Source organism: Erpetoichthys calabaricus, chromosome 15 (genome assembly GCF_900747795.2).
Source record: "Erpetoichthys calabaricus chromosome 15, fErpCal1.3, whole genome shotgun sequence".
Taxonomy (NCBI): Eukaryota; Metazoa; Chordata; class Cladistia; order Polypteriformes; family Polypteridae; genus Erpetoichthys; species Erpetoichthys calabaricus.
In genome coordinates this window covers 94,196,420-94,216,756 of record NC_041408.2, presented here as the reverse complement: position 1 = coordinate 94,216,756, position 20,337 = coordinate 94,196,420, and the positions used below count along the sequence as shown (strand labels likewise).

Sequence of the window (20,337 nt, the reverse complement as noted above, 5' to 3'; positions counted from 1 at the left end):
TGGACTGAGGAGATCGTTCCTCCACCAAACTATGCGACTCTTCAAATCCACCTGGGCGGGTAAACATTAACATTATTCAAAGTTATTGTCTGTTTTTACCTCCATTTTTATTACTCTTTAATATTGTTTTTTGTATCAGTATGCTGCTGCTGGAGTATGTGAATTTCCCCTTGGGATTAATAAAGTATCTATCTGATCACAGATCCACTGACAGCTTGTCCTAATGTCGACTGTCAGATAACACGCTCAGCTACTTTGACCACCTTGACTGGACCCTCAGAAGGACTCATCAGACCTCCTTTGTTTTTTAATGTGAGTGATTGGTCGCTTTGATCATACGATGCCGGTGCAACATCTGTTACCAAACTAGCACGGCACGCATCACAGGACAGCTTTCTCAAAATCCCGTCTAAGGGCTACCTGATCTCCCACTGCTTCCTGAGGTGGATTTCTTTGGGAAGCCTTCAAAGTTTGAGAAATGTTAACAGCTAACAACAATCTACATAGTTAGTGACTAAATACGTTTAGCCAAATTGTTTGGAGGCTCACTTGAGCACATAAATGCATAGCTGTGCTAGCTTAGCCTGGCGTAGCTAAAGTTAAGATTATAAAACGGGATTTTCTAAAGGCCAAATATAACCAAAACAATCGTTCAGCTTTAATTATGAAATGTAATCCCTGTGATCTGGTTTGGAGCGGACAGCGGCACATGTGTGAGGCATCTTTATCCATTACTTCACGCCACAACAGTGCCACTCGCAATATGGCGGCGACGTTGACGTACGATACTGCTGGTCATGAGGCCTCCAGTAATTCTATTTCTAGAATTTCGAGTTGCGGCGCACCAAGTCATAAAATTTCTTTCGCAGCGCACCTGAGGGACTGCCCATAAATGAAGTCGTGAGGACACAATCTATGGACAATTGCCAATAAAAACAGTAGCGTTCTTATTTTCTCGTTCTATATCTGCTCCGCCTTCTTCTATACAGTGAGCGAGATCTCGTGAGACTTAAAAAGTCTCGCTGTTAGAAGATGTGTTTTTGACACCGCTGGTGTTGATATTATGATGAATGGTGAACAGCGAAAATGTTAAACTTGCATTCAAAATAAATACATTCGTTTATTCAACAATCTGATTAACCGTTATCTGTTTTTCCAACATAAAATATTTCTTTTTAAACATTATCTTTTTTAATCAACCAAAAGTTCAAAAACACTAGCAATTTTAAATATTGTACAAAAGTTTTCGCGGCGCACTCCACCGGTTGCCCGACAGTGGTCTATGGTGTAAACACCCGCCGTTCACTGGATGAATGTGTGTGGGCGGCTCGCGGTTGATGATTTTCTGTTTTAGAGTTCAAAGTTACAAGGATTTAAAACTAATGGCAAGAATATTCATTCAAAAACGAAAACTAAAATTATTTTTTTTCAGTTAGTCTTTCCAGCTACTTTAATAGTTTCGTTTAGTTTTTCATTTCGGTTGTTAATTATTTTATTTCAGTTTACGAAAAAAAAAATAATAATAGTTTCAGTTTTGATTTTAGTTTTCGTTAACTATAATAACCTCGGTGCTGACTCGTCTAGCGGACTCACTTTGCGTGCGAGCGTCGGCCTGAGACGGACACAAAGCTGAACAACTCTGAGCTGCAAAGGGCGGAGTCTTTGGGACCCGAATCATCTGATTGGCTGGGAGCACGAAACAGTTGGCTGTCGTATGCAGATTTTGGGCGCTCTTTTAGTAGTGCTGGGCTTTTCAAGTCACTTTATTTGCATTCGGAAAGCCCAAAACTGATCGTCCCGAGACAAATTATCAAGACTCTCATAGATTAAAAACGCAGACGTAACGGGGTGCGAGAGGCATTGCTTCGGTTCTCCATGAGAGTAGAAAGTTTCCACCAGCAGTGGTCACTTTATTTGGCTCGATTCTTTTGAACTAGTTGTAGCGGTCCGGTGCCGCTAAGAATCACACCGTCAAGATGAGGATCCCAGGGACGTTACCAGCCTTGGCCCGACCCGCACACACTCAAAAACAGAGATAAAAGAAAGCACACTGGGAACTAACAACAATTAAAGAATATAATGAAATTAAATAATATAAATAATACCACCCCAGTACCCCTACGGCGATATTACAGTGAACACAACTCCACACATCAAAGTCCATGGAAACAACACCGGATGCAATGAAAGATGACGATAGTGAAGTCCAGAGATCTGCACGCTGTAAGAGAATGAAAAACAGTCCTACCGGTAGACTCTGTACGGGTGAAGACGGATGGATGGTTCAGGAGCGCTCCTTTTCTTGAAGGGAAGCCAATGAATCCACAATCAGTCCTCAGCACACAGGTAGACAGAAGACGATCCAGACCCCAACAACGACACAATCCAGGACACAAAAACAAAATATGGCTTAACAGAAGGCAGTCCGACAGGTAAACGGAACACAAAATACTACAACAAAAAACACTTTTTTTTTCTTTCGGACACCTGCCTTTCTTTTAAACCTCTCTGACCACCTTTGACCCCAACAGCCCCTGCAGGGACTGCTGGGAGATGCAGTTTTAACTACTAGTAGCGCTGCTACACAGTCATTTAGGTGAATCGATTCAATTGAATTGATCAGTAAGATCTGGTGCTGCTGGCCGTAAAAATACAAACAAATTGAGGAAGGGTGTCCTTTTGAATTAAAACTTAATACATTATTATAGATATACTTGATCGTGTATTAAACGTGCTGATAGTTCATTTGGAGTCCTGTTTCAAATCACAAAACATAACAATTATAAACAACAAGAACTGTGCAACTCATCCTCATTTGTGAACAGGACCCTGAGCTACTTAAACCCCTTCGCCTTCTTCACCCTGAGCTCAGTGGACTCTACTGATGTTTTCACCTACGTCTATCAGAAGATGTGTGCCTGCGGATTTGGCAGATTTCCGCATTAAGACTTCAACCCCTTAGGTTAGAATAAAACAAGCAGCCATTGTAAATCGCCAAACCGCATACAGTTAAGAGTTAATGTTTTATGCAAAGCACACAACCCGAGCCCGGCGGGTTTCTCTTTCTGTGCGTTTGGTTGTTGAAATGTGCAAACAGTTCCATTAGCGCGATGGCGTATTGATTTTCTGTAGAATGGAGTGCTGCAGTGATGCCCAGCAGCTTAGGGGCACAGCCCTGACCACACGGATGCCAAGGGGCTACTGTAGTGCAGGTATGTTAGCTTTTATTGAAATAGTTTGATTGGTGAGTTTTTTCACAGCTGATTTATTGACCACATGATCAGTTAAATTTTTCATCAATATAAGGGGAGGGGGGGGGGGCACAAGACAAATTCACCCATTTGAGCTCCACCTCCTCCAGTGCAGAACGTTGGGGCAATCCCAGTATCACCAGCAGGCTGAAATCAAAACTGAGCAGGACACCAATCCATCAGAAGTCACCGACGTTCATTATGGCCAATGTAGACGTGACAATCTACCAGGAATGCCATGTAAGACCGCCGTGAGACCCCCCGATATACTCATGGAAAATCCAAGCAAACTCGGGTGAGACATAGCAGCTCACCGGCCACTTTATTGGGTATACCTTGCTAGCCCCAGGTTGGACCCCCTTTTGTCTTCAGAACTGCCGTCATTCTTCGTGGAAAAGATTCAACAAGGTACTGGAGACATTCCTCAGGGCCTTTGGTCCACATTGACATGATAACATCACGCGCCTGCTGCAGATTTGTCAGCTGCTCATCCTTGATGCGAATCTCCCGTTCCAGAACATCCCCATGGTGTTCTACTGGATTGAGATCTGGTGGCTGTGGAGGCTATTTGAGTGGAGTGAGCTCATCGTCATCTTCAAGAAACCATTTGGAGATGATCTGAGGTTCGTGACATGGCACATTATCCTGCTGGAAGGAGCCATCAGAAGATGGTGGTCATAATTAATGGAAGGAATTATTAAGGAGAAGATTGAGCAGCACATGGCAAGGACAGGAGTTATTAGGAACAGTCAGTGTGGGTTCAGAAGAGGGAGGTCGTGTTTTACTAACAGGCTGGAATTCTATGAGGAGGAAACAAAAGGATACGACCAGAGTGGAGCAGATGAGATTATTGATGTGGACTTTCAGAAAGCACTTGAGAAGGTACCACATGAGAGGGAGGGCATCAAACTAAAAGAAGTGGGAGTTCAGGGTGATGTTTGTAGATGGGTGCAGAATTGGCTCAGGCACAGGAAGCAGAGGGTTATGGTGTGAGGAACCTCATCAGAATTGGTAATGTTAAGAGTGGTCTGGGACATAGGAAGGAAATGAGAGGAAGATCAGTGCAGCATCAGCAATGAGGCAGCAGAACGAACCACAAGAAGAAGTCACAGGAGCAAATGTAGAGAGAAATAGAAGATGACCTGACACCAGTCCTTGAGACAAACCCGTGGAGAACTTCTGTGGAGAAGGCAGGGAGTTAGACCAGCAGACAAAACGGTCAGAAGGGTTGGACTTGATCCTGTCCAAAGCACAACCACGGATTCCCAGTTTATTGAGGGACGAGATCAGCCAGGAGTGGTTAACAGTATTGAAGGTCTATGAAAAGTTGAGAAGAATACAGGCAGAGTAGAGAGGAGCCACTCGAGCAGATCAAAGGGCATTTGGGCAGTCACAGTAGAGTGTCCCCTGAGGAATCCAGGCTGGAGCAGATCTACTAGATCATGGTTAGTGAGAAAACAGAAGAGTCGTTTATGGCTTATGCATTCAGGAGTCAAAGGAAAATGAACACACCCATCGACTCATTCACATTGTCAGACCCTGCATTTGTCATCAATGTGTCATGGATGTCAGAGCCCATCCTAGTATTGTCAGGCACATTGTAGGAATCAGTGCTAAGCATTTCACCAGTCCATGTCCCTTTACATGGGACCAGTCTAGACATGCCATTCAATCTACGGGAAGTACAAAGGTAGGAAGGAAGGAAGAAAGGAAGGACAAGAGATACATCCCCAGTTAATGATTACGTCTTGTAAAGAGTTTGAAATGACACAACATGCCTCATATTGTGACCTCTTCTTCTGGTGAGCGTCATGGTGATGAAAAGATGGAGAAGTTAGGCCACATGATAGACAGATATATCTATAGTTGGCAGGATTAGATAGATAGATAGATTTGGCATAGTTGGCAGGATTAGATAGATATATTTAAAGTACTTGGTATAGTTGGCAGGATTAGATAGATCAATTTGGTATAGTTGGCAGGATAGATAGATAGATAGATAGATAGATAGATAGATAGATAGATAGATAGATAGATAGATAGATAGATAGAGGCGGCACGGTGGCTCAGTGGGTAGCGCTGCTGCCTTGCAGTTGGGAGACCTGGGGACCTGGGTTCGCTTCCCGGGTCCTCCCTGCATGGAGTTTGCATGTTCTCCCTGTGTCTGTGTGGGTTTCCTCCGGGCGCTCCGGTTTCCTCCCACAGTCCAAAGACATGCAGGTTAGGTGGATTGGCGATTCTAAATTGGCCCTAGTGTGTGCTTGGTGTGTGTGTGTGTGTGTGTGTGTGTCCTGTGGTGGGTTGGCACCCTGCCCAGGATTGGTTCCTGCCCTGTGTTGGCTGGGATTGGCTCCAGCAGACCCCCGTGACCCTGTGTTCGGATTCAGCAGGTTGGAAAATGGATGGATAGATAGATATTAAAGGCACTATATAATGATAGTGATTCACAGTGAGCACCATCTAAAGATCCATCAGCCTTTATAATTTATAGCGCCTTTCACAGACAGAACTAGCATGAGGCACTTGGAAAACCTGACAAGAATAAAACACACATTTTATTTCACCTGAACAATGCAAAATATTTCTTTAGTTGCCTTCTTTGTCTTTCCACTTGACGAAATTCTCTCTTCCGAGGCAGCCCATCCCAACGCCTTTAACTAGGCCACATCTTAAAACAAAGTATTGCCCGCTTTCAGCCCCCAGATACCACGGTTCTGCCATCTGTCAGGGTCCGCCTAGGATGTTTCTGTTCGTCTCTCGTCACGCTGCCTGCGTTAGCCCCAAGATATGATTTCAATTAACTATTTAAATCCTTGATTAAACCCTCTTTTCAGAGCTCTCTAAAAGCTTGACATCTCCTGTCCCCCCTGGGATTCAATTACATAAATACTGCAATGGAAAGAGTGCCTGAAAGAGGGTTGCTAGGCAACTGGTGTGAGATGCAATTTTTTTTTTACTTTGGCATCCACAAACCTTTAAAAATATTTTCAAAGACTAAAATGAGGACTTACTTTGTCGATACTGCAAGTGAAGAACAAGTCAAGAGTGGGCACCATAGCATGAAGTCAGTCAGTGCACCGGGCACTGTCTGAGCAAAGAGGCACTGATTTTTGGTTAGGGTATTGGAATGAGTTTGTCCTTCATATTGTGTTCAGGGCTTTACCCCACTTTGGGACCCGTTGTCAAAGTAATGTAATCAAGTCAGATGGTTTCTCGTGTGCCATCCAAGGCTATGTGGTGCTTAATTTTGGATGAACTATAAGAAGGCTTTGTCAGCACCTGTGCAGGGCTACTTCACCTATTATATAGTGCCTTTTATCTATCTGTCTATTGTCAGGGTCTGAAGAAGATGTGGGGTCCACAGAAATGTTTGGAGAGCCAATGGGCCAACCCCTTTCAATTACTTGACAAAATAAGGTGCAAGCCAACATGCATATCCAGGTCTGCCTACATCTGAGGCGGCCGACGCTCCCCTCTGACCTCCTCTCTGTCAGTGGTGCCTCAGCAGTGGGTCTGTGATGAATGGCCGCACTCCTCTGCACTTTCACTCACTTGAGCTTGTGTGTCATGGGGTTAATAAAAAACAGAGAGCAGAGTTAAAAAAATAAAAAACAAGAAGAAGAAGGAGTCGTCTCACGTGGCCAGCCATGAGAATAAAGTCGTGACAAGTTCACCACACCAAGTGCTACACCATACGCTTTACAGAAGTCGAAGGATGAAGCAATCAAGTGCAGAGCCTCAGAGCGGCAGTCCTCTAACTGAGAGGGCCGCCCCCTATGGCTGCAGGTCTTTGCTCCAACTCATTTATCTGTTTAATTCACCAAGCTATTGTTTCCTAGTTTCTGTGTCCATCCATCCATTTTCCAACCCGCTGAATCCGAACACAGGGTCACGGAGGTCTGCTGCAGCCAATCCCAGCCAACACAGGGCACAAGGCAGGAACCAATCCCGGGCAGGGTGCCAACCCACCGCAGCAGAACGATCCAATAGTGTAATAGAAATATTACAAGTACAGAGCAGAATGCAGCAGTAGATGATATCCCATAATAGGATTTGGATTTGTTAGAGTCCTGGAGACCTCGGCCATCAAGCCGCCTCCTCCTATTGGCCATTCCACAGGTGGGCCAGCCAATCTGATGAAAGGACCCCTCTACCCGACCATTCCTGTGATCCTCCATCAGGGATGACTTTACCTGAGGCAGGCAGAACAACTTGGCAGGTGTGCCGTGGGCACCGAGTGGCACATTTGAGTACTGAGAAGAGAAACACAATAAGTGAGGGTGAGGAACAAATTATAACGTGCGCGTATTTTTGGTGTTGACCCTCTTGACAGTTTTGACCCCCTCAGCCGAGAGTTCTGTCTCTCATATGGGAGTTTGGTTTTGTTTCACTTTCTCTCTTTTTTTGCATCTCCTGGCATTTTTTTATCTGCCAGTCTGCTGACAGAACACCCACTGGGCATTCTACCCCACTTTGATGTCCTTAAGTCATTCCTCATTGTTTCCAGGCTTCTTCCCAGAGGATTCAATGCAGTGGGTCTCGTAGATGGTTTGGGGCGCCCACCTTCATTCGAGGAAGTCGAAATCAATTCTGTTGTATGCTCTGCTTTGCTCAACTATTGCAGAATCTAAAAAACTGGTTTAGCGCGATGTTCCCCTCACTAACCCAGCGTTTCTCAACCTTTAAGTATTTGCAACCCGAGTTTTCATAACAGTTTTAATCGCGCCCCTCTAACGTTTTTTTGAAACCCTCATAAAATGTATTCCTATATTTTTTGCTGCCGATACACCGCTACAAGTTTAAAATATCCCTACGAATAGTGAAATTACTCCACATATGGTAACACTCGCACCCCCTTTTTTGTTACTTCACGCCCCACAGTTTGAGAACCGCTGCACTAACCCATGCTGGCTGTTATTCAGGGTTTTATGTTCATATCCTTGGCGATTCTAAATTGGCCCTAGTGTGTGCTTGGTGTGTGGGTGTGTGTCCTGTGGTGGGTTGGCACCCTGCCCGGGATTGGTTCCTGCCTTGTGCCCTGTGTTGGCTGGGATTGGCTCCAGCAGACCCCCGTGACCCTGTGTTTGGATTCAGCGGGTTGGATAATGGATGGATGGATGTTCATATCCTGACTTTTCTAGTTTATTTCTTATTAGTGGTCTATAATGGACAGGATTTGTCATATTTGTAACTTTCCAGTCCTCCAGTACTTCTCCATTCTCAAGTGACTGCTCAGATTCGCCCAATTCCGGTGTACAGATGACGTCTTTCATTTCTCTCAATACAGCTGGTGAAATCTGACCAGGTCCGGGGGTCTAATTCGTCTTCAGCATACTGTGGACTTGAAGCACATCTGACTCTTCTATTTTTAAACCTGAAAACTCACAGTTTGTTTTAACTTCAGCATGAAGCGCTCCATTTGTTTCTATCTTTATAAATATGTCGGTGAAGTATTTGTTCAGGTCACCTGCACTTTAATTCTGGTTGTCATCTGGAGTTTCAAATAACGTGGGTGTGAGGCCTTCCTAAAAAGTCTTTACTGGCTTTCTTTGTCTTACTGGAATAGACTTCACCCCTATAGGACTTCATCCCACCACTAATGGCTGGTTTCAGGCCTAGCAGACCCAAAAGGGACTGAAGCCTTCTAAAGAAAATTCAAGTCCAGAAATATATCAGAAATCGTAATTGTAAAGTAATCGTAAACCTCAGCTTGTGAATGATAGGGCATTCGATAATTTAGAACGATTTATTAATAAAAATGGGGAAAAAAGAAGCTAAATGATCCACAGAGCACAAAAGTCAAAAAGCAGGAGTTGCCTAAAAAGAGAATCCTAAACCAACAAAGTCCCAGTACACAATCCAGAAGCAAAAATCCAATAAGCAGAGCACAAAGAACAAAGAGCCAGCAAAAGACAAAGGGACGGCAGCACTCACTAAAAACTCCTCCCAACTGCAATGTCCAGCCAGGGGGCGGGCTCAGTGGGAGTGATGCCAGAGTGACTCCGCCCACAAAACATAAGGCACACACTGACATTTAAAGACAGTATGTAATTAACAAAATAACAGAAATAATATAAAATAAGAAACATGATGATGATGATGATGATGATGATGATGATATAGTTTAGTATACTTCCTAATTAACAAAAACAACCATAATCACAAAAATATACTGTGAAAGCTCAGGAACACCAAACTCCAACACAAACACACCAAGAAAGTCCTGGGTTCAAATAAATGGATGTTTATTTTACAAATGCCTCACAAAAAGCATCAAAGCACAAGTCATTGCTCCACCAAACACCTCTCCTCTCTCCACCGCACTGCTCTCCTCCAGTTGAGGACCTGGGAGTACCTCTGGTGATGTGACATTCCCAGTTGGAAGCACTTTCGGGTTAGGAGAAAGCCAGGGAGATCCTTCACCAGCATGTGCCCCACAGGACTGCCACTCTGGACTCCAACTCCCATGCAGCCTTGTGGACTCAATATGAGGGATGCTGCCACCTATTAAAGTGGGGGATGAACCGCTCCCTGCTGTGCACACCTGCCAGTTCTTGTACTCTTCGGGCATAACACCCATAAAGTGTCCTGACCAGGTATTGCCCACATTTAGTCTGTCTTTCCATTATGGCATCCTGGCCAGGTAAGGACTCCACCTCTGTCCTTGGTGGGACCCCCAACCATCCTCTGGGGTATCTACAATACATAAAACTGAACACATTACATTTTGTGCCCTTGAGGCTCCTTAAATTCTCTCCCATGTGCCCCGTAAATTATTCACACAGACATGAAGCAGACCAGGCAGCGCTGTAAAGCGTGAGGTGGAGTGCGCTCACAGCACACATGCATGACATCCCCATCCAACATGGCTGCCACTGCTCTGCAAGGTCACGTTGGCCTGGCAAATTATCAAGGGGTGCCAGGAAAAAAGTTCACTTAAGTTGGCCACATGTCGAATATTCCAAGAAAAATTTGGCAAACAACAACCCAACAAATTCACCATGAAAAAGGCGGTTGGGGAATTCCACCAATCAACGCTACTCATAATCAGTGCTTAGGTGTATAGGCCGTGTGTGTATTCAGTCCAGGGGGTGTGAGAGCAGGCCATCCCATAAACTTGGTGAGTCCCAATAACTCCCCAGTAATACAGGAGGGAGACGCCGCCCAGCAGGCAGTCACCACGTGAGAGGCGCTGCAGTTCTTAATGTATTAGGCTGCCAGCCACAGTGACGAAAACACGTGAGCTGAACAATGCAATGGCTGGCCACAATCGGTTGTGGTGGCCCCTGTGGCCTTACAGAAGACATCGAGCAGACTGTGCTCCACTTCAGGGGTGTGATAAGACAAATTGTGGGCCTGCTCGCTCCTGCCTACGTGCCGACAGTACAGCCGCTCTTCACTAATCCGATCGATTCAAGTCTCACGGAGGAAAAGAGAAGCTTGAAGGCAGCCATTGATCCAGCGGCGAAGCAATTGTGTGGAGCGCATCAGCATGAAAGAGCAAAGCAAAGAACGTCCCGGGGTGTCCCTGTAGGACTCGGCGGCGGTGACTCTCTGACTTTCTGAGAAAACGGAAAGACTTGAGGCGCAGTACACACTCGGAGGTGACGATGCCCAGTCAGCCACTACTTGGTCACTTGCACTCCCCGCCATTGTCGGAGTCACAGGTTTTGTCCTTAAGCCGATCACTTGACAGCTCGTGTTGTCTTTTATCTGCTCTTGTAATCTTTTGTCCACTGACTTTGATTTTCTCCTCTCCCTTCTTGTCTTCTTCTATTCACTCGTCCAGAAGTTTCCTTTTGATTCTCATAGTCCGTCATTTTCAGACCCTGGAGGGCTTCACTCCTGCCACTTTCTTAATCGGCAGCCAATTGCTGCTGCTGATGGAACAAACGTCTTTTGCCTTCATTTGAATTGTCTTTCCTTTTAAGATTCGGAACCCTTAATTGTTTCAGTTCTTTTATTACCCAGCAGTCAAACAATCATGAGAGGCAACGAGCCAGCCCTCTTCATCTGATGGGATTTTTTATGGCTGTATTTGGCTGACATTTTAGCATCCATCCATCCCTCTATCCATCATCATGACCGCTTGGGGTTGCAGGTGAACTTCAATCCTGGACCTTTTGCTCCCATCATTGTATTCCACTTGGCTTTGCCATTCTGCATGATGTCACAGCTGGCAGGTCATCCATCCTCCGTGCTCCTTTTCTTCTTCTTCTTCTTCTTCTTCTTCTTCTTCTTCTTCTTCTCCCTTTCCCTTTCTTTACCGTTCCCTCTTCCTCAGCCTTCCAAGTTTCCTGCAATGTGGCCAGAGAATTGTCACTTTCCAGGCTGCATTCCTTCCAATAAATGTGGTGTCACTTCACTGACTCTTTGCAGCACCTTCTCCTTCCTCTCCATGTCCATTCATCTCATTTGTGGTGCAGCAGGTCAAGGGAGCTGTTTGTTGGTTGAAGTGTTACTCCCTCTAGCGGTTTTATGGATTTGGGCTCAGCCTGTTTTAGCTCATGTCGGTGTGGGGTGCGCACGTGAAGGCCTGGGCGAAGGTTAATTAGTGATCGGCGGTTGGCATCAGTGCTGAAATCAGCTGAATGTGAAATAGAATGAAATGGAGCCGGGCCAGTGCAGAGACGGTCATTTGGATTTGGATTAGGGAAGTGAGTGATCACTGGTGACAGAGGTAACAGAGAGGAGGACAAGGTGGGCAGCATCTGTCATGCTGATTAATCTGTGGAGAGCAGGATGGAGGGCTTGGCTGATGGCACCGTGAGGTGGATGTGCTCTCGTCGTCGGCTCAATAGCAGAACAGCAGAGCAGGTGAGAGGAGGAGAGGCCACTGGGGCTGATTGAAGGGGGGGGGGGTATCACCCATAGGAGGGCAACGGGCTCTGGGGGCACTGCAGTGATCTGTTAACTGTGCTGACCAGCAGAGGCGCCAGTTTGGGTCTGTGGTGACAGGTAGAGGTGCATTAGAGGAAACTCCCATTCCTTAGAAACTTCCATTTTGAATATAATTTGCTTCAGTTGGGGGGTTTATACCCTAAGTTATCCAGTGGGCTCATTTTATTTTTTCAACGATAGTTATGGTTTTCATTTTGACTTGTGATTTAGCCGTTATAGCACCACCATTTGGACAGTGCCGTTGTCGATTCCTGTTGCTAGGAGTTGGTGTGTCCTCCAAGGTCGTGGCCAGTCAATCACGACACAATGGGATTAAAAGGTCACCCAGGGGGTCTGCTCCCCCATTTGACTACCCAGATTCCTAGACTCGTTGTTCCTTGTTTGGTTGGTTTTTGAAGTCTCTGACTTATTTCTGATTTTGTCTCATAATTCTTGGCTTTGGTTGTTGATTGATGTTCTCCTGGTTCTGACCTTCGCTCCTGGTTTGTCTTCCAGTCGCCTTCTTAAATCTCATGCCTGCTGCCATCACATCACTGTGCAGACAAGGGCACCGAAAGAGTGAACATGAGAACACTCTGGACGAGAACAGGCCATTCAGCCCAACAAAGCTCGCCAGTCCTCTCCACTTTACTTCTTCCAAGAAAACATCAAGTCGAGTTTTGAAAGTCCCTAAAGTCCTACTGTCTACCACACTACTTGGTCACTTATTCCAAGTGTCTATCGTTCTTTGTATAAAGAAAAACTTCCTAATGTTTGTGTGAAATTTCCCCTTCACAAGTTTCCAGCTGTGTCCCCGTCACCGTCTCGGTCCGCTGGACTAATTTCCTTCATCATTTTGCACACTTCAGTCAGTCAGGTCTCCTCTTCATCCCCTTAAGGCTCAGCTCTTTGAATCTTTCCTCATCACTCATCCCATGTAGCCCTGAATCAGCCGAGTTGCTCTTCTCTGGACTTTCTCTTGTGCTGCTATGTCTTTATGGAGACCAAAACTCCACCCAGGACTCCAGATGAGGCCTCACCAGTGTGTTATAAAGCTTGAGCAGAACCTCCTGTGACTTGTACTGCACACGTCAAGGCGCTATATAACCTGACATTCTGAAGGCACACAAGTGGGTGGACCTCTCCATTTTGGATTTTTAACGTATTCATTGGATTTCTGTTGATCCGTTTGAACATCCTGACGCTGATTGATTTTACTTGTGTGAATGTTATGGTTTATTCATTCATGTGATCGATTTTGGGTTTAGATTATTCACTGCTCACACCTTTGTGATCACTTAACTCTCATTGCGTAAAATGAACTCGGTTATTCGTTTTGAACAAAACGTTTGCTTATCAACAGCCTGGTTTTTGGTCTTCACTTCGTTTAAAGACTTGTGTTCATCTTCAGGTCCTTCCTTAATTCAATCCGCTCAGTCTGGGATGCCACCCAGAACAGAAAGCAGATTTATTTTCAGTAGGGATCAGGAGGTGAAGCGTTAGTCAAAAAAAAAACCAAAAGGGTTGAGTTTGTGCCAAAAGATCCAAATATTGAGATGACAAAAGGCAAAATGCTACCCCAAAAGTCTGAGTTTGTTCACCAGAAGAGAGAGCAAAGAAAACTATGAGGGGTCTTTTGATTCGTATCCGTAACTTCGGACATCGTAGAAGTCTGCAGGGCTGAATTGTACACCGTCAGTTTTGAATTTCCTACAAATTTCCCGAGATCTGATCCTTATTTTGGGTTTTTTGGTGGGGTCATCAATTGTGATTCAGAGGTTTCATATTTTTGATTTCTCTGTTTACCATCCATCCATCCATTTTCCAACCCGCTATATCCTAACACAGGGTCACGGGGGTCTGCTGGCGCCAATCCCAGCCAACACAGGAAGCAAGGCAATAAACAACCCCTGGGCAGGGTGCCAGCCCACTGCAGGGCACACACCCCACACACCAAGCACACACTAGTGACAATTTAGGATCATCAATGCACCTAACCTGCATGTCTTTGGACTGAGGGATGAAACCCACGCAGACACGGGGAGAACATGCAAACTCCACACAGGGAGGACCCGGGAAGTGAACCTCAGGTCTCCTAACTGCGAGGCAGCAGCGCTATTCTCTGTTTGCCTTTAAGATGAATTTATTATTTTGGTGCAGTTCAACTGCCATTTTGTTTTTTTTTTCGCAGTCACCACCATTTTGGGGTCTTCCATCGTTAGGCTAGCTGCCCACATTGTTAGGGGTGTGTCCTCGCATTGAATGTCGATGCCACTGTTTAAAAGTCCAGCCAAGAGATTATTTCCTTATCCAAGGTGTGGAAAGCCAATCTTGCTGTGATCTCTTTCTGATTTTAACGTTCCTCAGGTTTCGACTCTTGCTCTTGTTAATTTGGATTATCCATTTTGCTTTGACGTGCGTATTTTTGATCTCCCAGTTTTGATTATTTTCTGTCTAGACGTCAGTCTCCTGGTTGCCTCTCAAATCCTTGTCAGTTTGCTGAAGTGACACCGTCATGATGATGATGATGATGATGATGTCACATGCCCCACTGTGGAAATGGGCAATAAAGTCAAAGTTAACTCCTCCAATGAGAATATGAAAATAAAGCGACAACTTTAGGATGATGTTGAAGGAAGAAATAAGTAATAGAAATGAATTACCCACACTAAAGGATGAAAAAATGTTTTGTGAATATCTGAGGGAAATTCAGAAAAATGTTTCAAAATATGCATGTCATCAAAGTCACCTGTCCCAACTTTACGGGATCCTCTCTGGGAGTCGCTGGGCCAATGGATTTAAGCACAGGAGCGGATCTCCTAAGTGCCGTACATTATGTGCTTCATCATCTCTCACACAGACACACCCCCTCTGCACAGCTTCTCAGGATGGCCCCGCCCCTTCTCTCTCTCTCTGTCAGGTGTGTGTGACTCCCCCAGAATCCTCATGCCATAGACGACGCCCACTTTACATAAGGGGTGGAGCTTTAGGCTCAGCACTTTGCTGCACGGCACAGACATTCCACTTGCTGGCACTGTGTGTTTTCATTTAGCAGCACAAACATCGGAATCCAGTTTTGCTTTTCGTCCACACTGTCCCAGATCACCCCACTTAACCTGAGACTCGAAAATGCCATCCAGAGGGGTATATTTCAGAAACACGGCTTCAGTAACGTAGTGTGGAGGAGTGGAAGCAGAGCTTTGAGAACCTCGACTCTGATCGCCGCTTGGTTGATTCGTGCTGCTCATATGTGGCTCTCCCCTGAGCGGTTGCTGCTCATTTCATTTTCTCAGCCTCTCTGCTCACCTCACACTCACGCGTTACTCTCAGTAACAACTCCACCTCACGTCCATCCACACAAAACAGCCTTTTTATCTGTTTTTCATATTCACCATCTCTGGGTGTGAACACAAGCTAGCGTGGAGGACACTGCCTCTCCCTGTTTCCGCCCAGAGTACACAAACGGCAATGTCGTATGCATCTTCTGTCGTTTTAGATACTTTTCATAAGAGATGTGTAAATACTGTGTGGATGAAGATCGTTTGCATTTAAAATGCATTTTTTTAAATGGAGAGGTAGCAGTGTGGACGTAGATTTACTTTTAGGCATTTGTGTTTGTCACTTCGTCAGCTTGCAATTTAACATTTCCACACTTACAATACAATACACAATACAATTTATTGTTGTATCGCCCAAAATCACACAAGAAGTGCCGCAATGGGCTTTAACAGGCCTCTTGACAGCCCCCCAGTCTTGACAAGGAAAAACTCCCCCCCAAAAAAATGGAAGAAACCTCCGGAAAGGCAGTTCAAAGAGAAACTCCTTTTCCAGGTAGGGTGGGCATGCAGTGGGTGACAAAAAGAAGGGGTGGGGGGGTTAATACAATACACAGAACAGAACAAATCCTCAATACACTATAAAAAATAAACATTTTACAAGTACGGAGCAGAATTTAACAGTAGATGATATCCCATAATATGATTTGGATTTGTTTAGAGTCCTGGAGACCTCATCCATCAAGCTGCCTCCCCCCATTTGGCCAGTGCCAGACCAGCCAATCCAATGACAGGACCCCTCTACTCCACAATTCCTGTGATCCTCCATCAGAGATGACTTTACCTTAGGCAGGCAGAACAACTTGGCAGGTGGGCAGTGGGCACCAAGTGGCACATGTGAGTACCGAGAAGAGAAACAGAATAGGTGAGGGTTAGTAACAAATTCTAATGATCATGTGACTTCTGTTTTAGTGCTAATGACTAACCACAGAGATGCAGTCTGCACAGTTAATCAGCAGCTCTAGTCAGGGTGTGCTAAACTGAAGTCGTGAGATCTGAAAGCTGAGACAGAAGGGGCATCTCTTATAGTAGCAGGCAGACCACTCCACAGTTTAGTGCAGTGCCACCTTCCACCTTAGGTCTTTGTAGGGTCGCCCTTTTGAATTCCAAATAAATGAGGTTATGGTTGAAGCAAATTTCTTAAAAAGTGATTTTTTGATGTATATTGGGATGTTTTGAATTAGAAAGAGAAGCTTAGAAAGGATATTCATCTTGACGACTAGGGGGCTTCACCCCCTGCTCGCTCTTCTCGCCAAGCCCCCCGTCCTGCGCTACACGCCTGCCACTTCGTGTCTTTGCCCCTCGCGTGTGTGGATTTCACTTTCACCAAACACCAAATCTTTTAATTCTCATGGATAGGCCAACATTACTTTTCACTGATGGCAACACGGATTAGACGATCTACAAGTCTCTGACTTAAAGTTTAAATCCGAACAATATATTCAATCTCTTTTCACTGTTCCGTTATTTCACTGAGTAATAATTTCCATTTGTTAGCGCTAACGCGATCATTTTTTTGAGACTTTTGAATTTTCGTATTTCCATTATCTCTAACCTGCTCTGTCTGTGTACCGCACCAACGTTTTTGAATTCTTTACGACATTCAACTTTGTCATCTACTCTTTGTCTTTTATTTCCGGCCCTGGGCCTGGTTAAATCTCTTGGCACAAAGACTCGTCTCTCGTCCCATTTCTTTTATTATAATAGAGAGATGTTAATTCTTCCAGCTAAACAGAGACTAAGGGTAGCAAGTCTTGCTTACTTTTTTCCATACAGATGGCAAAATTTTGTTGATAAAGTGCTTGATGTTTACTTGTGATGTTAACCCCTCACTGTTTAAACTGATGATAAAAGAGAAGGTGTCCAGTCTAATATTGGGGGCTGGAGAGTTCACTGGGAAGATCGCACTGTTATTCAAATTAATTCTGAGACCCGGAATCTTTTGTAATTCTGTTAGTGCTGTCAGAACCGCAGGCTCAGTATTTTGTGGCTCTGATATCTACAGTATCATATCATCGGCACAGAGAGACAGTTTCTGTTTGGTCTTCCTTTCCACAGGAGGGAAACAGGAAGAGATGGCGTGACGGCACAGTGCCCTCTGGTGGCCCCGGGTAGCATTGTCATTAACTACTCCCGCTAGTTGTTCCCCAAACACTCACATGTGACAAAGTATTTCCTACGGGCCTGACTTTCTTTTTCAGTTCATTTCAAGTTCCCAATTATTATCCTTCGTTTTCAGTTTGTTGTGTTCGGAGCATCGCAGTTTTTCTTTCCTTAACTCTTAATATTTCTACGTGAGATTCGTTCCCCTCAGATTTTGTTAATTGCCTGTTGCCTTCTTCAAGTTCTTTGTTCATCGATGGTTCAGCTTCACGGCGATTTATCATTTGATGGCAATTTTGTTCTCCTTTTTCCTCAAGTATTCTGGGTTTCCTTTTTAAGTTAATTACTACTGTATTTACTCGTGTACCATGTGCCCTCGTGTAGGCGCACACCCTAATTTTTACAAAGAAAATCGTGAAAAAAATTTGCCCCGTGTATTGTGATTGTAAAGGAAGCGTTTAGGGCACGTATTCTGTGAAATGCTCTTCTGTTTTTGTTGCATAATGAAAGAGCGAGCGAGAGAGAGAGAGAGAAAGAGCGAGCGTGCGCGAGCAAGAGAGAGAGAGCGCGAGCGAGCGAGAGAAAGAGAGAGAGCGTGAGCAAGCGAGATAGAGAGAGAGAGCGGGAGTGAGTGAGAGAGAGAGCGAGAGCGAGAGAGAGCGTGTACGAGCGAGCAAGCGAGAGAGAGAGAGAGAGAGAGCGAGTGAGAGCGTGTGCGAGCGATCAAGCGAGAGAGAGAGAGAGAGAGAAAGCGTGTGTGAGCGAGAGAGAGAGTGCACGTGAGAGAGAGAGACAGAGAGAGCGTGAGCAAGCAAGCGAGAGAGAGCATGAGTGTGAGCGAGCGAGAAAGAGAGAGAGAGAGAGGGTGAGTGAGCAAGAGAGAGAGAGTGTGAGCGAGCGAGAGAGAGAGAGAGAGCATGAGTGTGAGCAAGCGAGAGAGAGAGAGAGAGAGAGAGAGCGAGAGCGAGCGAGAGAGAGAGAGAGAGAGAGAGCGAGAGAGAGACAGAGAGAGAGAGAGAGAGAGCGTGAGCGAGCGAGAGAGAGAGAGAGAGAGAGCGTGAGCGAGCGAGAGAGAGAGAGAGAGAGAGAGAGAGCGAGAGAGAGAGAGAGAGAGAGAGAGAGCGTGAGCGAGCGAGAGAGAGAGAGAGAGAGAGCGTGAGCGAGCGAGAGAGAGAGAGAGAGAGAGAGAGAGCGTGAGCAAATCCAAGCAGAAGAAGTAAACATTACACAAAAAAATTTCCATGGTACACGCGTAAATACGATAATTTCTTTAATGAGTTGGAATTGTTCCCAGGTCCGCCTTATCCTATTGAAGTCTTCCTGTCTGATGTTCTTCTTAATAAATATTTTTATCTTCCGCGTTTTGTTTTTTTTTTATTGCTTCTTCTTCAGATTCTTTAAGGCTCTCGTGGCTGAGCCAAAGACGGAGAGGACTAAGACCAGGAAATGGGAGCGGGTCGAAGATTAAAGTGAAAGTTGTTACCATAAGGGTAAAGAAATAAAAAAGCAAAAAACCTGAAAAATCGTCGCAGAAAAGGATGTGTGAGAAAAAATCGTATGTAGAAAATCAGAACAAAATGGCGCAACGCGTCGAAAAAGTTTGATCTTTTTTATATAAACGCAGGAAATGAAATCCACGTCGTGCCCGTCTATGACATGTCACACTAATGTCAATGATGGCCGATTCGCTAGAATGAAAAACAATTTATTGCAATTGTGATATTTGTAACAGAAGCGAGTCGATGCTTTAAATGTGAAGTCACTGCTGAGGTCCCAAAGATTGGGTTTTCTGGTCATTGTGCTGTCCCTTCTTGTGGACACCCTGCAGGTGACGTTTGTGCGCTTCGTTTGTGACGTTGTCCTCTATTGGTTTCTCTGATCTCCTTGTGTCATTTTCCTGTCAAGTGACAGCTTTGTCTCATGTAAATTCAATTTCACATTCATGTTGCTTGCTCCCTCATTCATGACAAGCCCCTTAAAGTGACATCCAGGTGGGTTTTGGTCTCCTCCGCCACTCCTGTCCTCTTGTATTGTCTGTTCTTCTGCACTCTTGCTGATCTTTCCTTTGTTCTCTACTTTTACAGAAAGTTGCTCCCTAATGAACTCAAGTGGAACCCTATGAGCAACCAAAGAGGGGGTCAGAAGGATGGAGGGCTTCGTGGACCAGAACAGCATTTCTGTTCCCAAAAGTGACGCAGAAGCCGGGCGGAGGAATGGCCTCATCAATACTCGAAACTTAATGGTGGAAACAAAAGATGGTCTGGTGTCGGTGTACTCCGCCCCACAGTACCAGGGGTGCGTGGTGGTCAACGTGTCCCCAAAGAGCTCAGTGGACAGCGGTGTCAAGCACCCGTCCCCACAGCTCCTGAACCCGAGCACGCTGCCTCAAACAGTGGACTCCCGCTATCGGCCCAACATCATCCTCTACTCGGAGAACATGCTGAAGACCTGGAGCGAGGGCATGAGTGCCGACTGCTGTGAAACGACTTTCATTGAGGACATCTCACCTACCAAAGAAGCCTTAGGGTTCCCCGAGGGCAGATTTATTGAACTTTCAGGGGACGACGCCAAGATACAGACGCTCTCCTATGACATCGATGAGGAGGATGAGTTCCAGGAGCTGGAGGTCAGTGCCACTTCGCCGACAGTTCGCTCACTGGGTGGGTCAATGAGGTGTTGGTTGTTTTACTGTTAGCCAAGTGGGCCACAGAGCTGCAGAGCTCGTTGAAGTCGCCATGTAGGTCCGTGTGGTCTGTCAGTTTCTCACC

General features: G+C 45.3%; 1 protein-coding gene and 1 long non-coding RNA gene across 2 annotated transcripts in view; both read left to right on the top strand.

The window, feature by feature from the left end:
- LOC127525969 (uncharacterized) overlaps window positions 1-20,337 on the top strand; it is a 569,224-nt gene that overhangs the window by 54,058 nt on the left and 494,829 nt on the right. The window lies entirely within an intron of this gene.
- Window positions 1-20,337, top strand: part of LOC114666103 (synapse differentiation-inducing gene protein 1) — an 88,298-nt gene that overhangs the window by 17,298 nt on the left and 50,663 nt on the right. The window contains exon 2 of the mRNA XM_028820837.2: window positions 19,654-20,195. Coding sequence (XP_028676670.1) covers window positions 19,716-20,195 — 480 coding nt within the window. The 5' untranslated portion in view covers window positions 19,654-19,715. The remainder of the gene's footprint in view (window positions 1-19,653; window positions 20,196-20,337) is intronic.